Genomic DNA, 17,667 nt, shown 5'->3' on the forward strand with positions numbered 1-17,667 from the left:
GGGGTTTTTTTCCGAGGTTTTCCCCAACCATAATGTGAATGTCTGGTAATCTACGGCGAGACTTCGGCCTCATATCGCCATCACCAATTCCGTTGACGCTAAATGACCTAATAATTGATACATAGTCGTCACATAAGTTACTAAAAAATATGTTGTGTTAGTATTTTTACTTTCTCAAGGTGTCATTAAGGAGGGACATACAGCTTTGAGTACTGAAAAATTTATAAAATTCGATACTTTTTATCTCAGCAATGAATAGCTCTTTAACTTGTAAATGTAATATGCTCAATATACACTATTTCTGCTATGGTACACCATTTTCAGATTTAGTAAAACAATTACTTTTACAGGTTATCATCTATACAAATTGGCACCCGTTACTTGTGTTTATTAAAACGACTTCCCTTATATCTCCAAAAGTTTCCAAGATATTGCCTTCGTACTTTGAACAAACCTACATAGAACCATTGGTTTAATACTACAGTTAATTTAAGAAAATGTTGATTCAATAATAAAATTTAAAAATTGGGTTTTAAAATATAAATTAAAATAACATTTCTACTAAAGATATTTCAAAGAATGTTAGTGATGTTTTTCGTATAACATTCAAGAATAAATAAAAGAATCAGAGAAATATTGACATTTTTAGAAATTATCAGGAAAACGGCATTTCAATGCACCAAATTCAGTTGCCATTTTGTACTGCTAATTACCCTTAATGGTAATACGAGAAAAAAATATTGAATTTCACCGATTTTTCATTACTCAAAACTGTATATCCCCCCTCCCTTAAGATGTTAGTGGAAGGTCGTCGCCGTCGCTTCGCTAATGTATGATTTTACTGGATGCTCCTCTACTGCTACAGCCACTTCTCTCTCTACTCTTTAAGGAGACAAGTTGCAGCTTACATCAAAGAAGAAGTTCCAGAAAATATAAACTGGTATCTCCTTTCACAATGTGATAAAAAATAAAATTGTTAAGAAAAGTGTACATGAGAAATTATGTGCCATCAAGACACAGCTTATTTTAACGCGAAACATTTATGATCGACGATCAAATGGCTAAAACGTTACGGAAGCTTCAACATCTGACATCACTTGCTTAGCAACGGCAATGAATTAATTCACACTATTCTGACTTCATTTTCTTGAATGAATTATACTTCTTATTTCTCTTATCACAGACCCATACTAACGGCTTTCCAACAAACCAATTCAGATGAAACAAAGTTATTCTATTGTAAATACTTTTACAGGTATAATATAGTATACAGTGTGAGCCGTCATAAATTTCAGGGGGTTATTCCTTGCGATATTTCAAACAAAAAAAGTTCAATGCAATTTTGCTCCTTTTTTGCTTTCATTTTGAGATAAAAATTGTTTTGTAAGAAACATTTCATGGCGTGTTTTGGGAAAGCCATTGTTTTAATTCCTGATATGCTAAGTCAATTTAAGACAGCAGTGTATTGTGATAATAAATGATAGAAAGAACAAATGTAACTTTTCGTTCTGCAAAGAATATAAGCGGTAAAATTCATTAATTCCATCTGTACGAGAATAAATAAAATTTACTACATCTTTCAGGTCATTTACAGGTACAAATGTCACAGGGTGTAGAGTTCTATGAATGTAAGCGTAAAATACATCCTCCGTGACTGGTAATGAATTTGAGACATATGTTTCCTTCGCTTGGAGATTTGTTGAGGTTTGGGAAAACAAATTTCAGTGGGCGTTTGAACTTCAAGAGGACATTGCCACCACGAGAAGAAACATATTTGCAAAATGAGCCCAACGTTTATTATTGCCACTTTTGTTTGGCTTGTGACGAAACAGAAGGGTTTATTTTGTGCACTGTTGAGTTCTAGCTCAGATCATATTTCGTCACTTAGAAGCTGTTACTTGATTCCACTCAAAAGAAAAGTGCACTTCAAAGATAGGCTACAGTCAATTATTTTTTTAATAGTCTACAAAACACACACCAATTCTATTCTGTTTGTTTCTTATGCTTTACTCTGTCATCGTGATAAACGTGGCTTAATAACATGACAAAATTTACACTTCCGAGGGCAGTCATCAGTCTTATCATCATAAACAAAAGACAAAGGTGTTTTAAGGTTAGCGTTATAGTACTGGGGCATATTTTTATAATTTTAATCCTGCATATTTTAATGCAGATATGCAGTATTTTTAGACTTTTATATGCACAAGTTATTAGAGAAACCACACGTCAGTTTTTAGCAAAAACGAATTTATTGTGTTTCTGGCATAAATACTTGGGGAAATTTCAGTATACGGTTACCTCACTGCCAACAATTATCTTAGAATATAAGAAAGCAGATTTGTCTGTGTTTGCCGAACGCGCATCATCACGCTTACGAAAAGGAACTTTTCAGTGCCAAAAATTTATTTTGTGTGCACAATGTTGGAATTTTGGAGGAATAGGGTAAGAAAGGTAAACCGTGTTCTGAAATTTATCCCAATACATACGTATATTTGTACTTGTCGGCATTATATTAACTGATGATGTCATGACTATTTACCTGAAGAGGATGGAATCAAAAGATTGAAGAGAGATTTTCCTGGCCTAGTGGTAATAGAGATGACACGCCTGAGGAGCTGTACTGTGGGACTGCAGTAAGAGTTTAGTGTCTTCATTTTAAAATATTCTAGAATTTTGCTTTTCATTTTGTAATATGAAAGACAAAATACATTATGTAGTCTACCAAATTTGTATTTAAATAGTGTTTGGTCTCATTCACTTATATACAAAATAAATACATACTATTATAATTTTTACTGCTAATAAGTTTGAGTATTTGAGAAACAACACATGTCCACGAACTTTAGGACACTCTGGCGCTATCAAATATAATTAAATGCTTTTTAAAATATTTAGAAGTATAGCAATTCATATGAAAAATTCACCCTAAAAAGATAACGTACATCCGGTATTTATAAGCTGCAGGCAGTATTTTGTAGTTTTCTAAAAAATTATAGTTAAAGACTGTGTAATTACTGAAATAACCAAATTCAAGTGAGAAAAGGGCGCGATTGGTGATATTCATATTACAACAGTGGTCCGCAACTCAACCTGCTGTATCGTCGAGATATATGCGCTATCTGTACAGTACAGTTCTACCACTTGCATAATTAAACTCATACTGTGTTGACATCATTAGTCTAACAATGATAAAATCGGCAGTGCTAGGTCACTCACACATGCGACCTTACTCGTACGTATCATATCAGTCGGTTAGCGCACCTGGCCGCGAAACCAGGTGGCCCGGATTCGAATCCCGGTTGGGGCTAGTTACCTGGTTGAGGTTTTTTCCGGGGTTTTCCCTCAACCCAATATGAGCAAATGCTGGGTAACTATCGGTGCTGGACCCCGGACTCATTTCACCGGCATTACCACCTTCATCTCATTCAGACGCTAACTAACCTAAGATGTTGATACAGCGTCGTAAAATAACCTACTTAAAGAAATCACATCAGTAACTGCTCAGCATGCATTTAGTCGCTAGTCACAGTATAGGCCTACTGTATTATTTTCTATGTTTTGGTAAACTAAATGGAGTAAAATTGCGTATTTTAAATAAAAAAAAGTGAAGCTTTATTTTATTCAGCAAGCTAACCAACGTGCCATAGCTCGTTAGGACATGCATTCCAGTGACCACTGATTAATTTGTTTTTTTCTCTTAAACTTTCGAATTGGAACACTGTAGAGATTGGCTAATTCGACACTCGATAATTCTAAATATTATTTTATTCCCCTTGAAATTCATATTTAAATTACTGTTTAAAATTCGCATTTAATTCGAATTTCCGAAACTTATATTTTGATAATTCGAAGCCAGGACTTAATTGACTTCAACGAAAATAGTGTCCAGTTTGGAATTCTAAAGAAAGTTCGAATGCGTTTCGTGGTAACTCTGTTATTAATGATTCCAGTAATTCAAATTATCTTCTTAAACTTCATAGTGATCGACAGATAGTGAAAAAGAAAAAGTTCGTTGTTGCTGTTGACAGATTTCGTACCTTTATTCAGTGACACCGCAGGTAAGAGCAATAGGCGAGATGTCCAAAGCTATTGCTTATAGGGATATATCTTCCCCTCTCCACCAGTAAGTAATTTGGAAGAGAACAAATTTGTGAAAATCTTCATTATTGTAGTGTGTTACTGGCTCTTCTGCTCTCACAATGTCAAAGCGTGTAGAACACACAAGTTAGCGCTGTTGTCGTGTATTTCGAACTGGCGGATCAAGACCAAGCAATGGACTGCATTTTCTACGCGTGCTTGCCGCATTCCTGGACCATTCTCCTCAACTGAAGTCAGTTGGGACACCCGGCATTACCAGTGCTTCAGTTCACAGTTTTCAGTTGTGACTCGTGCGTGGTTTGTACGTTTATACGTGACCTTGATCCGCCAGTTAAAAATGCATTGGGTATAGCAAAGAAAATTGTACAGTTTTCTTCTATCAATAGCCTAATGTTTGTGCGGATATGGATAAAACATGGCAACAGTTAAGGTAAAGTACACTACGCATCCGTTACTCATTACTGTATACAAGTATATATTTATTTTATTGATATGAATGTTATTATATAATTATGTATAAATTTTGCTGATTAATTCGAATTTTGGATATCTCAATTTTTTTTTAATTCCGCTCAGAGTTCGAAATAAAAAGATTCCACTGTAAAGTGAAAGACCAATGTAGGTGGCAGTCACCACAGAACAATTATTTTTTCCTATTAAACTTTCGCATTGAAATACAGTGAAATTCCGATATAGCGAGGCAGTCACTACTGATCATTCGAATCGAAATAAGAGTGAAAGCCCGATATACCGGTAGTGCTACTATTGTGGGGACATATTTCATTCCTGTCTTATAGCTGATATGCGGTTTATCAGAAGATTACCTACAGAGGACAACCGATTTGGGGAAACAAGATGTAATTTTATGCCACCAAACTCACAAACGAAAAAACTTAAAAATTAATCCCATGAATTATCAGGCAGTACATCTCATTTGACGATATGTGTCAGAGGAAGAACAATTATTTGTATGCATCTGAAGCTAATCGGCGATGTATGCAATGGAGAGGGAAAGGAACTGGCCACCCTACCCCATTATCTCCTGGCCTAGTTGCCTCATAAGGTGCCTTCTTGGTATCACTTGTGAGGTTCAGAACTGTCTTCGGATAGTTGACTAAACAACAAACAACAATCCCATGAAATGTGAAATACAGTGTGTTTTGTAAGTGATCATTTCTATTGGAGTTGCTTACAGTTCTGTTCTGCGTTGTACGTAGGAGGGGGGGGGGGATTCTCCGTGTGAAAGCAAAGTTTTATTATTATGGGAAAACATATTTTCTACCGTATTATACCAGGGCATTCGAAAGATAATGGCAACATAGTTACTATTTCACACTAAATTTATTTAGGTTATTTTTGGCATTACACTCTTCAAATATAGTCTGTTGCCAAATCCTTGGAAGACGACGCACTCCATCTGCAGCATCATTTCTAGATCTCTGTCTCACTAATCGATCTAAAACGCTTTGGATGTCAACTCTTGATTGAAAGCCGAATGCCTCGCTTCGACCCATCTTGCAGTAGTTCGTTATGGTAGGACTTCTCTCCCACAAGCTTCTTGTAATGCCGTAAAGCACTGGTTTGCATTTTTCCTCTTGAAACTTGTATTTTTAAGCATCTTTATTCATACCTGCTGAACATTTCTAGGGCGGTATTACTTAATACAAATCAGAAACAGTCCCCATATTAACAAAATATAGTTACTTAAAGACTTTTAATATTCCACATTTATGCAACAACCGCTTCTCTATTGCATACTAAAAGATTCCGATGCTCAACGCTTGGAGCGCCGATTTACAGTATTGTTGCCATTACTTATTGAATGCCCTAGTAGACCTTATTATCAGTCCACACCATATTGGGTCTTTAGCTTATAAGCAAGTAGTTTATAAGTAATGCAAATATTGTTAAGAAGTGATGGAGGCAGAATGTTTTAGAGTAGGCCTACCGTGCCCCAAGAAGATGTTCCCCAAAACTTGTGCAGTACGTAAACAAACGTCTTCTGCACTGCGACCAATTGATCTGGTGTACATACAAACCCAATGGAGGAAAGATTGAGATGTACGAAACCTGATAGGTGGACCTACAACCTGGAGATAGGCATTTCCACAATGGTCACCAGATTTAACTGATCATTACTGTATAGCAGCAAGTTCTATCAGAGGAACATTCTTCATAAGTCTTGCAAAATGTTTCCCTGCCTTAACCAACATAGTTGTGATAAATTGAAACATAAGTTATATAGGGTGTCCTACTCAAGCCGTTAATAAATTGTTTTAGGCATCACGCTTAACACGGCTAGGACTGGAGAGACAATACTTTTCGTCGTTGAAATTCTCTAACTCGCAGCGCTTGTATTTTAGTTTCAGTAAAGATTAAAAATAGCTACAATAATAAATAGACAGACGGGCGTACTGATTAATATATTGCTTCATACGATGCGTTGAGTAAAGAAATAGTAACTTCTAATACGCGGATTAGTTCATGGCTCTTAGGTGGAGTGATGGGTTCGACTGTCTGAGAGGGTGCCATTCCCTTTCGTACTTTTTAATTTCGAACTCCGATTCCAGGTGATTTTAGAATATTGTATAGTTAATACTGCTTTAAAACGAAAATACTAATTGATCGGAACATCATAATTTTAGGGGTTGGAGATAGCTTCTATTGAGATATGATATTGGCGTAACTAGTTATAAGAAGAGCAAATGATTCAATAAAACACTATCCCATGATTAACGTGACTAGAAGAAACATTGTAAAGCCGAAATAAAATAAATAATTAACATAACAGATAAACTGCTCATGTTTAATGTAAAATTACTACACGAAGACTAAAATTCGTAATATTCTCGTGTCGATGTCAATGGAAGTTATACTCATCCCTGATTCAGCCTGCGAAAGAACTAAATACCACCCACATGTCTCGGCTGCTATTTGGGCTGCCTAAACAAAAATTAACGGCTTAAGTCTTTCACATTGTACATCTGGCTGACGTCCATGTGATATACCTAAGGTCGTAAACCACCTCACGGCATATTTATTTTAGGAAATGAATTAACGTGAAATAAAGGTTGACGACATGAAACTATGTTGTGTTGACAGGCACAGGCGAGTCTTGCAGAATCGAGTCGCAAGCTAGACCTGCTGAGGAAGTCCCTGGAACTCCGCAGACAGGAGCTGCCCCCAGACTCTCCTGCAGCCGCCCAGCTGAAGCGGGAACTGCAGAATGTGCAGGCGGCCAGTCCTGTTCCCGTCACCTACACCAGCCTGCAGCCATTCCACGGACAGGGCGACAGCACCAAGTCAGCAGGCCTGACGCCGTCATCCTTCACCCGATGTGCAGCTGTCACCGGCAAGCTGGAAGTCAGGTACTCTTCACTCCACTCCACTCCTAGTGCTTGAAGTGTTATGACTAAAGCCCGGAAGTTAGGCAAAATGCTATTTTTTACTGGGTAGATATGCGAAAGAGTTTGATTCGGGATGTTACGGCCAGTTGTTTTTTTTTTTTTTTTTTGCCTATTCATTATATCTTACCACATCTTTATATTCTTCATCCTATACAGTTTCAGTTACTAGAAATTGGAACTCGCTTCCCAGTGATGTAAGGGGTTGTTGGACAGTAACTTCATTTAGGTCAAAATTACATAAATTCTTGCTTAACAGATTAATTACTGATTAATATTTGTTACTTATAATGAAACTAACATCTGTCCATTCTTATTATTGTCATTAATTTTCTCTAAATAGAATACAAAACCTCTAATGGCAAAATCTCATTACATTAATATTATTCTCATTATATCAATATATTTTAGATTTATATTTTGCTCCCTGTAACATAGTTCTAGGAAACTACTATTAAATTAATTCTCATCATTTAACCAACTAGCTATCGCAACTTATAATTCTTTACATATTGCATATAAACTGAATTTTATTACATTAGCTCATAAATTAAGTTACTACTTTTTCATATAGGCTTTATCTCAAATTAAATAAACATGTAAATTTAACTTAAGTATATTGCTGGAGAGTCTTTAGTGTATTGTAAATATTCATAATTTATATATATATATATATATATATATATCACTATTGTATTAAGGCTGGTTGAATGGAAGAGAAGGCCTTAACTCTGCCAGCGAAAATAAAACATTTTTTTTTTTTGTTACTTAATTTCATTACTCTTAATTGTACTTTCATCTCATGTTTCTCCGAAATCAAATTGTACTTTATTTTTAAATTTATCATTGTTCTGTATTCTCTCCGCAAATCATATTGTATCTTATTTTTAATTTAACCTTTGCTTTGTATTCTGGACCCTAGTGGTCAGCCGTAGATGTTGGCCAGATGCCCCAAATTGTGGAATTAGTAGTTCTATTCTATTTTAAGGTTCAGTGCCTTATTTTGCGTACATTTTTAGCGTGAAAATAAAAAAATGATCAAATTTGTCAAAATTCGACTATTTTCAGTAGCACATTGCCTTGATATTGCTGAATTAAGCTTCAAAAGATATCAGATACCACTAAGAACGATTGTGGGTCAATTTCTGAAACATTGAGATTGCAGAGTTGTTTCGTTAATTCATTCTCAATGGTACTGAGAGAGTTCAATAGGAAGAATTCTCGGTACTGATCTAATCTGTTTCTATTGTGATGGTGTTTCAGGTTGATGGGCTGTCAAGACCTGTTGGAGGAAGTTCCTGGTAGATCCCGAAGGGACAAGGACACTATGTCGAGTCCAGGGGATCTGCGGTCCTTTGTTAAAGGTGTTACAGGAAGAAGCTCAAGCAAGTCTTACAGTGTGAAGGACGAGACGAGCAGTAAGTGCAGACTGCTGAACACTTGAGATACACAGCTTCATCTGCAGGGATGATTTTCATGCTGTTTACCCTTGTCACTTCCCAGGAAGTCAGTAGGTAGGCCCCAGGGCGGTGGAGGTGCACCCAGGCAACAATCGAATTCTGCTCTTTAACTTTCGACTTTTGAGCGATGATCACAGGTACATACTCTGTGTGTTTTTCCTCTCATTCGGTGTTTTCTGTCAGTGGAGTGTTAGATGGACTTTGGATACTTCTGCCAGAGATTGTCTATGAAGATATTATATTTCTGTCAGCGTAGTCTTGCAGATCTTAAACACTAGTAGATTTCTTCGATTTTGTATTAAGAATGGGGTGGTGAAGTTCTCGATACTTTGATGTCATTGCTACGAGACACGAGTATAAAGCAAGTACCTTCTTAGATACTTCTTTCAGTGAAGAATTTCTTATATTTGGCATTTCACAAAATATTATTCACTTACTAAGAGAACTAGGTGATCATTTTAAGATTATGTATAGAGAAAACTTAAGTTTCTGACTGTACGATTCTGAAAGTTTTTTGTAAAGTGACAGCTTATAGAAACTTACACATGATTTTATTTTAAATAGAAACTGAAAATTTACTGAGGTTATATTTTTTCGTCCTTGGAAAGTGAACCGACAGTAGGAGTAATGTTGTGTGAATCGATACAAAATTACAATGAAACTCAAACACACCTCAGTTGTCAAGAAAGACAATGTTTTTTTCTCACGCAGTTTGAAATCATCCCCTTACGCCAGTGTTTCTCAAACTTTTTAAAAGTAAGAACTTCTGTGAAAATTAAAGAAATTGACACCTACAGTGTTGCCAGAAAGTTTAGGGACACCTTGTAATCCTTATAAAATGCTGCCCTAGCCTTTTATTAGAGAAACTATGTTTTTAACTGTTGATTAACATTAGGAAAGACTAATTTTTAGTGCTGTTTCGGTATTTATATGATGACTATTAGTCTTTATAGAGAATTTATAAGTTTTTCAAACAAAATAAACAAATCTTACATTTTCAGTATTAAAGTTGAAAATTAATGAGTAACTAATTGGTGTATGATTCTCAACTATTGCTGGATGATGTAGGATATATTACTCTTTAAATTAGTAAAGCTCAAATATTAGTAAAACATTTTCTTTTTGAATGTCCTAGCAGTTTCTAAAGTTGGCAGATTTAAAAAAAATAGGGAAATTTTGTTATTAGCCAGTATTTCAGCTGTGCTCAACTCTCTTGACGAACCGAAATGTCATATCTTTGGACGAATGGCAGTGATTACGAACATTGATGAAGAAAAAAAAAAAAAAAAGAAAAAAAAAACTATTTGCTAATTCTTATGAATTCGACATTCGTGGACTTGTGTTGGTCATGGTTGGTGAAACTGGCCGTATGTTTCTTAAATAATTCTTTAGCCTGAAGTCACTGAAGTTTATAATTGATATAAATTGGCAGCCACTTCTCCTTCCAGCCCCCTCCTGACGTATCGAGAACCCTGGATATCTTGCCTCATCTCTGTATATTTTAATTTGTTAACTGAACTATGCTTCCAAACAATTTCGTGAAAAAAAAAAAAAAATAGAACGAAATTTAGAAAAGAAAGAAATGAATAAATTAATGTTTAATTAGTATAATTTAAGATCTGCACATCAAAATAAATGTATCTTCTAAATTGTGTTTAGTCTCTCTGTGCATGTCATCTGGTTTAATCTTTGTTGTCTCAAGTTTTCTCCAGTGTCTCCAATAATGTCACCTGCTTCACCCCATCGGATTTTCACATAATACATTGTTCTCATTCTGGTATTTCACTTTCCTCTTTTGTAAAGTTTGCCAGTTATCTTGATGGATTTGTTTTTCAATGTCCCATTGTTAACATATTCTATGTTATAGCAGAAGTGTTGTAAATATCCCTGTGTCAAAGCATAGATCGGCGTAGGTCACGTCATTTATTTATATTAATCTGTTAATAGCTGTCTGCAAAGTAATTGTCTTCCTCAAATTTCTGATACATTTTTCGTATGCAAACAAAAGCGTATGCATGCTCTTGTTCTTTATTTTTTATATTTCTAAGTGCTCTCACATACGAATAGCTCTTCATGTCGCCATATCTGCCTGTCTGTTTTGTTTTTCAGCATGAAATATTTTACTGAAACTGAGTTTTATAATCAAGTATAGGGTTTACCTATTATATATATATGTTTGTACTGGGGAATTAGTGTTAGAGATAATGAAATTAAAATAAATAAGAAATGAATAGGAAAAAAGGACAGAAATAGAAATAAGGCTGAGATGAAGAGTAAAGAAAGGTCAGAACCTGCGACAGCTAAGGATTTGGATATTAAAATTTGAGGGGTATTAGATGCGATTAAAAACATGGGGATGCAATCATAAAGTGCAACTAAAGTGGTACTAGAAAAAAGATCGAGAAGTAGAAGAGAGAGAGAAAGTGAATAATCAAATGTGTAGAGAAAGAGTGAAATATTTACAGGGAGTGAGAATAGTGAGAAAGGAATTGGGGTAAGTGGAATAGTGAGAAAGTGAAAGTGAGCGCAAATAGGAAGAGTGAATAATAATGGTCAAAAAATGTTACGAGAATTGAACAAGTGACAGCAAGAAAGTAGTACAGTCAACTCCGGATATAGTGAATCTCTGCAGACTTGCATATTTCGTTCACTGTATTCGAAGTTCACTATATCCAAAGTGTCTCTCCCCTAATCTTAAATGACAGAAATGAATGAAATTGTGAACAAGAAAATAAAATATTCATTTTTGTGAAATGGATTACACTGTATACTGTATAGTGTTACTCACAATTGATTTACTTAAACTATGCTGTTGGCCCAAGTCCGTTTGCGAAAGACCACGTTCAATGTCACTTATAATATTCGCCTTATCTTCCAAAGAAACACTTTACGCTTCGACATTTTTATACAGTACATTCCATGTTGGAACACTAAATCAGGTAGAAATGACAAACGCTGTTATGGTGTGACTGCATACTCAGCCTTGGAATTTCCCGGGTCACTTAATGGAAACTGGGAGAGGGTTGAAGGTGTTTGAAAACTATCGAAATCTTACCTCTGGACATACTGTCCGTCCCCTTTTAATAAAAGAAGGCAATTTCATTTTCCGTTTCGATGCTATCCGTCATAATTGAAATGTTTCTGAGAACAAAAGGTAACCCTTTGACAGTGGAGGATTAGAAATAACAGTAGAGTAGAGTGCCTGAGAACAGAATGTCAACCCTTCGATGGTGGAGTGAGGCAAGGTTGTCACGCGTTGCTTGGATTTACAGTACAGCTCACTGTCTAGGAATCACTAATCCTACCTTTGTCCTTTGACTAAAGGAGTAAGAAACTTAGAATGTTGTTCTCAACACATTCTTTCAATTTTATACAAGGTCTGACTTCAAATAAGAATTTGTCAGGATACAAGGTTCACTATAACCGAAGCGAGGGTTCACTATAAACAGAAATATTAATGTACTTTTTAATGTTTGCTGGTCGGGACCAACGATTTAGGTTCACTATAGCCAAATGTTCACTGTAACCGAGTTCGCTATATCCAGAGTTGACTGCACGAACATTGGAGCAGTAAATAAATGAATATAAGAGAAAGATAGGAGAAAAGGTCAATAGAAAAAAATAGGGTAAATAATAAAATAATTGTAATGAATAGGAAAAAGTGAAATTGAGATTTTTAGCGAATATTAGTTAGAAAAAAAACCAGGGTTGAAAGTAGTATATAATATTAGAGTTTAGGATTAGTGAACAAATAGAGAATAGCAAAGAAAATGTAGGATAAATATTGAATGAGAGATTAGACCAAGTAATAAAAAGATACAAAATCTAAATTATAATTATTTGTGTAGACGTGTACTAAGAATGTGTTAATGGTGGCACCGGATACAGAGAAATCTGAGTTACACCATTACGTGTAAAGAAGTTCTGTGACGTGAATATATATCATATCATATCATATCCCTCAGTCTGTGGTAGACAGAAGTCTGAAATTTTGTGAATAACATGTTATCTATGGCTCTCAAAAATTTTAGAATTTTAAAGTAACTGATTTTTACAGTTTTTAATTATAAGCCCCCAAATTAAGCGTCGCTAGGTTACACAATTATGGATTGACTGTTTTGTAAAGTGACATATAAACATAACATATCTGAATTTAGATCAAGAATTATTTTAAATGCAGTCATTACATTTTTGAGCATGAATATTAAGTTTTGTTTAAAGAAAGTCCCTCAAATCAATAATTTTTTGGCTGTCATGCAGGCCATTTCCATGGCTGTTGTTGTTTTATTGTGTGATGTTGGAAGTTTCGTCGTCAGATTGCTTGTGCAGAACATGGACGGGCTGTAAGTGTGTCTTTGCTGTTTGCAGATGAGATCATGGCAGTGATTAAGCTGGACAACCAGACTGTGGCACAAACAAATTGGAGACCATGCTCCCAGCAAGCTTGGGATCAAAGGTGAGTGTGCTACATGTGTGAGGTATTTTGGAGGTTAACATGTCTAATCATTTGAGCTGATATTTGGCAGGTGAGTGTGGGGGAGGGGGGGGGGGCGTGAAGTGAAATTAATTTTTTTATTTTATTTTATAATTTTTACTGAAGTTTACTGAAATAAATATGTCCGTAATAAATTTGTGTAGTTTTTAAAACATATAATTCTTCTATAATAAGAATCAGCATGTTTCAGTACTCATTTAATATATGTATGAAATCTGTTTTTTTTTTCTTTTTTTTTTTTTTTTATGAATTCTTTGATGATTTTAACGTGCAATTTTTGAGTAAAATTTAAAAACTTACCTAAACTGCTTATGAAATGTAACATTTAATTGTCATGCTACTAATATAATTTGTGCCTTTTAGTCATTTTGTTATTGATTGTAAGAGATAAATTTGCAGAAAGAATATAGTTTGGTGCAGAGTTAAAACTACTTTATAAAGAAATTGAATACTTACCGTATTTTCTAAAATAGGTCATGTGCCCCACCTTTGAAAGCCAAAAAAAATAAATAAATAAATAATAATAATAATAAATAAATAAAACACAAATTACAGAAATAAAACTTTCAATAAATATATTCACGACAAATTAAAAACAATTAAACACACATATAGTTCAGTTAACAATAAATAAATAAATTCTACCTTGGAATAGGATGCATTTCAAACCCATCTTATGCACACGCACTGCATGTACTGTATGTAGTTTCTTGCTTAATCGGTCAGTTACACACATCGATGTTATATGATATTCAGCAACATTACTAGTATGCGTCATGATTTCCATGTTCCTCCACATCTTTGATAATTTTAAGTTTTTTTTTTGTTGTAAGCAAAGGATCACAATCTCATACCTCATATCTCATTTTCAGTTATCACACTTGAACTTGGTTCTGACACATGTACTGCTAATCCAAACGCCATTTAACAATGTTAGCAATTGCAATACCTGGACTGGAAATTAGTGGTATGCACTACCACCTTAAGAATTGCACAGGAGGAAAATTGGGCCAACTTCATTTCAAATAAGCCATGCACCCGTATTTTTTACTTTTATATTTCAGGGGAAAAAAAAGTGTATGGGATATTTGAGAAAATATGGTATGTTTTTTTAAAAAATCTATTGTTAAATTTTCTAAAATGTTATTCATAAACCAACAGTGGTGAAAATCGTTAGAAATTGATTGACACTGAGGCATGACTTCGGATTTGTTTCAGAAGAGGTTTGGATTGGGTTTAGAATTCAAGAGAGGATTGAATTGTGTTTCGGTTTTAAGAGTGATTTGATTTGAGTTGAGTGTTGTATTCAAGAGGGACTTATTGGCTTTTTTTCTTGCTAGTGAGGTATAGAATTTGCGATATTTCTGTTTTTAATGCAGTTTATATGTTTGAATCTTCTGCCATTCTATGTATACCTATAATTTATCAATTTATATTGTCAGGCATCAGTCAAGTTGATTTAATCATTTAAAACAGTTCCAACTAGTAGGATATGAAAAATACTATGAATTCTGTATTTCACTAGCATTGGAAAGAGTCCAAAGTAAACCCTTTTGAGTTGCGAAACATATTTTAAATGGAGGAAAGTAAAACACAATGATTCATATGAACTTGTCGTCCCTGCACATCCACCTCTGTCTCATGCTGTCAGTGGAATGAGACATGCAGTATGTGCAAACATTAAACTGCATCTTGCACTTCTGATGTCTGTAATATAATACAAGTGCAAGGTGGAGACATTCGTGAGTAAACAAGACATTCTCTAGCGACCAGAAAGAAAATGTTGTCCACATTGCCATTATCTTTATCATCATCATCAGTCATCAATGGTTAGTCATATCTAAGTAAACTTTTTAAGTGTATCGTCATCATCACCATCATCATCACTGCAACAGTATGTGTATTGTACTTTAGATGATGTTCTGGACTAAAACTTTTCTTTAATATAATTCAGAATTTGTCTTTCTCAAGCAGAAGTGGAACTGTGATTATTAAATAAATTCTGTACGTATTGATTCATATTAGAAACTTGTTCTCTTAATTTCATTGTTTTATTATTATGTTTAATTACATTGTGTTGTGAATGTTCTGTTAAGAAATGGACATGTTTTTATCATAAGGACATACACTCTTTTATTCAGTGGACTAATAAGGGGGAATATGTATCCATAATTGTAATTTCCTCAGATACATCAGTGATTTTGATAAATACAAATCCTTAGGAGACACATCAATAATTCTGATAAATACAAATCCTTAGAAAATACAAATTATTCTTAGTTCACTGATGTTTTAACCAGTGGGAAAGGTTAGTATCTGTTGGGGTTGGTGCCAGTGAAGCATATCGTCGCACAACTGTTAGAAGAAAGCAAGTGTGATTGTAACATATTATTTTAAGAATATACTAGTTAGTATTCCCTACTTACGAGTTAAATCTAAGTTCTGTGGTGGGATTAGTTCAAGTGTAAACCAGTTGTTATCATGTGGCGTCCCTGGTAGTCTGTGTCAAGAAATATTGATAGTGATGATGGAAATGAATGTTGTGTGTCACTGATTGGACGTGGTAAACACATACAAAGTCAGCTAAAGTCATTCAAAATGTATATGTTGCCGTTAGAACCCGAAATCTGACAAAACCAGTTTCAACTAGTAAAAACTAAGTTTTAAAAATTTAGATAGACAGAAAGCGAGTTTTTGTAAGATCTAGAATCAATGAGAGGTTAGATTTGGTTTGTTTAGGTTTTTGGTTTGTTTAGGCTTTTACCAAACAGAAACCTAAACAAACTAAACCTAACCTGTCATTGATTCTAGATCTTACGAAAACTCGCTTTCTCTCTACCTACATTTGCTTAAACTAGTTTTTACTACATTTGAAGGTTATTTTTATTATTATTTTACTAGTTCAAAGTGGTTTTGATGGATTTCGGATTTTAACGGTAACATATACAAGTATTTTAAGGAAGGAGAAGGGCAATGCCACAACCCCCTAGTAAAAACTTTACCTGCATCTGGAATATCATGCTCAACATGGGTTCGGTGATTCTCTGGTATGGGAACTGTATTCATTGTCCATTGTTTTGGTGCAGGGAATGCTTAGAATTTTGTCTGTAGTGGGAACATAAAATTCATACACTTCTTCAAATCAGGTCCTGACTAAATCGATTATACACAAATCTGTTCTTCTGTTTGGGTACACTTTTTTTTGTGTGCGTGGATTGGTTTGTTATATCTAGCGCAACTATTTTCTTCAATCGATCTTTTGCTTCATTGCTAATATGGAAATCACCTTCATGTGCTGATGTGTGTTTCTCTGTGTCTTTCTGCAGGTTCTCGATCGACCTAGATAAATCTCGAGAGTTGGAAATTGGCATATACTGGCGTGACTGGCGGTCGCTTTGTGCCATCAAGTTCTTACGTCTGGAGGAATTTATTGATGACATCCGCCATGGCATGGCACTGCAGCTAGAGCCTCAGGGCTTGCTCTTCGCAGAGGTAAACACAGAGGCTTGAGGTCTCTTCTGAACACTGACAAAGAATTTTCTTTAATTAGAGCATAGATTTGCATGTAAGTATCAGTATGCACTTTGTTCCTTACTTACAGCTACAATTGAAATTGATGGTGCGTATAGGCATTCGTAGCTTCTAAAGGATTTCAGGTTAAGGTACATATATACAAGTCTTGCGAAGCTTGGACTATGACAAAAGGAGAAATAAGAAAATAAAAGAATAGAAAATATGAAATTTAAGTACAATTTTGAAAGAGTAAAGAGATCATTTAACAGGGAGTAGAAATTAATAGTAGGTCTAATGGAAGAAAACCCAATCAGCTGACATGATTTTTCTATCAAACTAAGATTACATACACACAGTTTTTTGTTAGAACTACATCTTGTGTACTCTATCTTATGGTCTTCACACACACGGTCAAGCTGACACATTCTTATCATTCTTCCTCTGTATTTATATTTGCACAAAAAGCAGGTCATTTCTCGTTCATGTGAAAGAATATTTCTGTTACAATTTGTCCTTCAGTAAAGCAAGTGGTGGTGATATATATAAAACTGGTAAACTGTAAATATCAATCCTGCGTGGTCTGTGTAAAACACAACCTTTTGTCTCTCTTTTATCACCACCACTTGCTTTACTTATATATATATTCCAGCATTCTTCCTCTTTTAAAGACAAAAGGCCTAGCTTTGAGTCCTTCGAT

The 17,667-nt window shown here is 34.8% G+C and overlaps 1 protein-coding gene across 9 annotated transcripts in view; it reads left to right on the forward strand.

Moving 5' to 3' along the window:
* The window catches only part of Pkn (serine/threonine-protein kinase N), a 251,712-nt gene that overhangs the window by 202,775 nt on the left and 31,270 nt on the right, over positions 1-17,667 (forward strand). For all 9 annotated transcript variants that reach the window (XM_069830226.1, XM_069830222.1, XM_069830223.1 and 6 more), the window contains 4 exons: positions 7,201-7,466; positions 8,766-8,920; positions 13,331-13,418; positions 16,784-16,949. In XM_069830226.1, coding sequence (XP_069686327.1) covers positions 7,201-7,466; positions 8,766-8,920; positions 13,331-13,418; positions 16,784-16,949 — 675 coding nt within the window. The remainder of the gene's footprint in view (positions 1-7,200; positions 7,467-8,765; positions 8,921-13,330; positions 13,419-16,783; positions 16,950-17,667) is intronic.

The sequence above is a fragment of the Periplaneta americana genome, chromosome 7, assembly GCF_040183065.1.
Source record: "Periplaneta americana isolate PAMFEO1 chromosome 7, P.americana_PAMFEO1_priV1, whole genome shotgun sequence".
NCBI lineage: Eukaryota > Metazoa > Arthropoda > Insecta > Blattodea > Blattidae > Periplaneta > Periplaneta americana.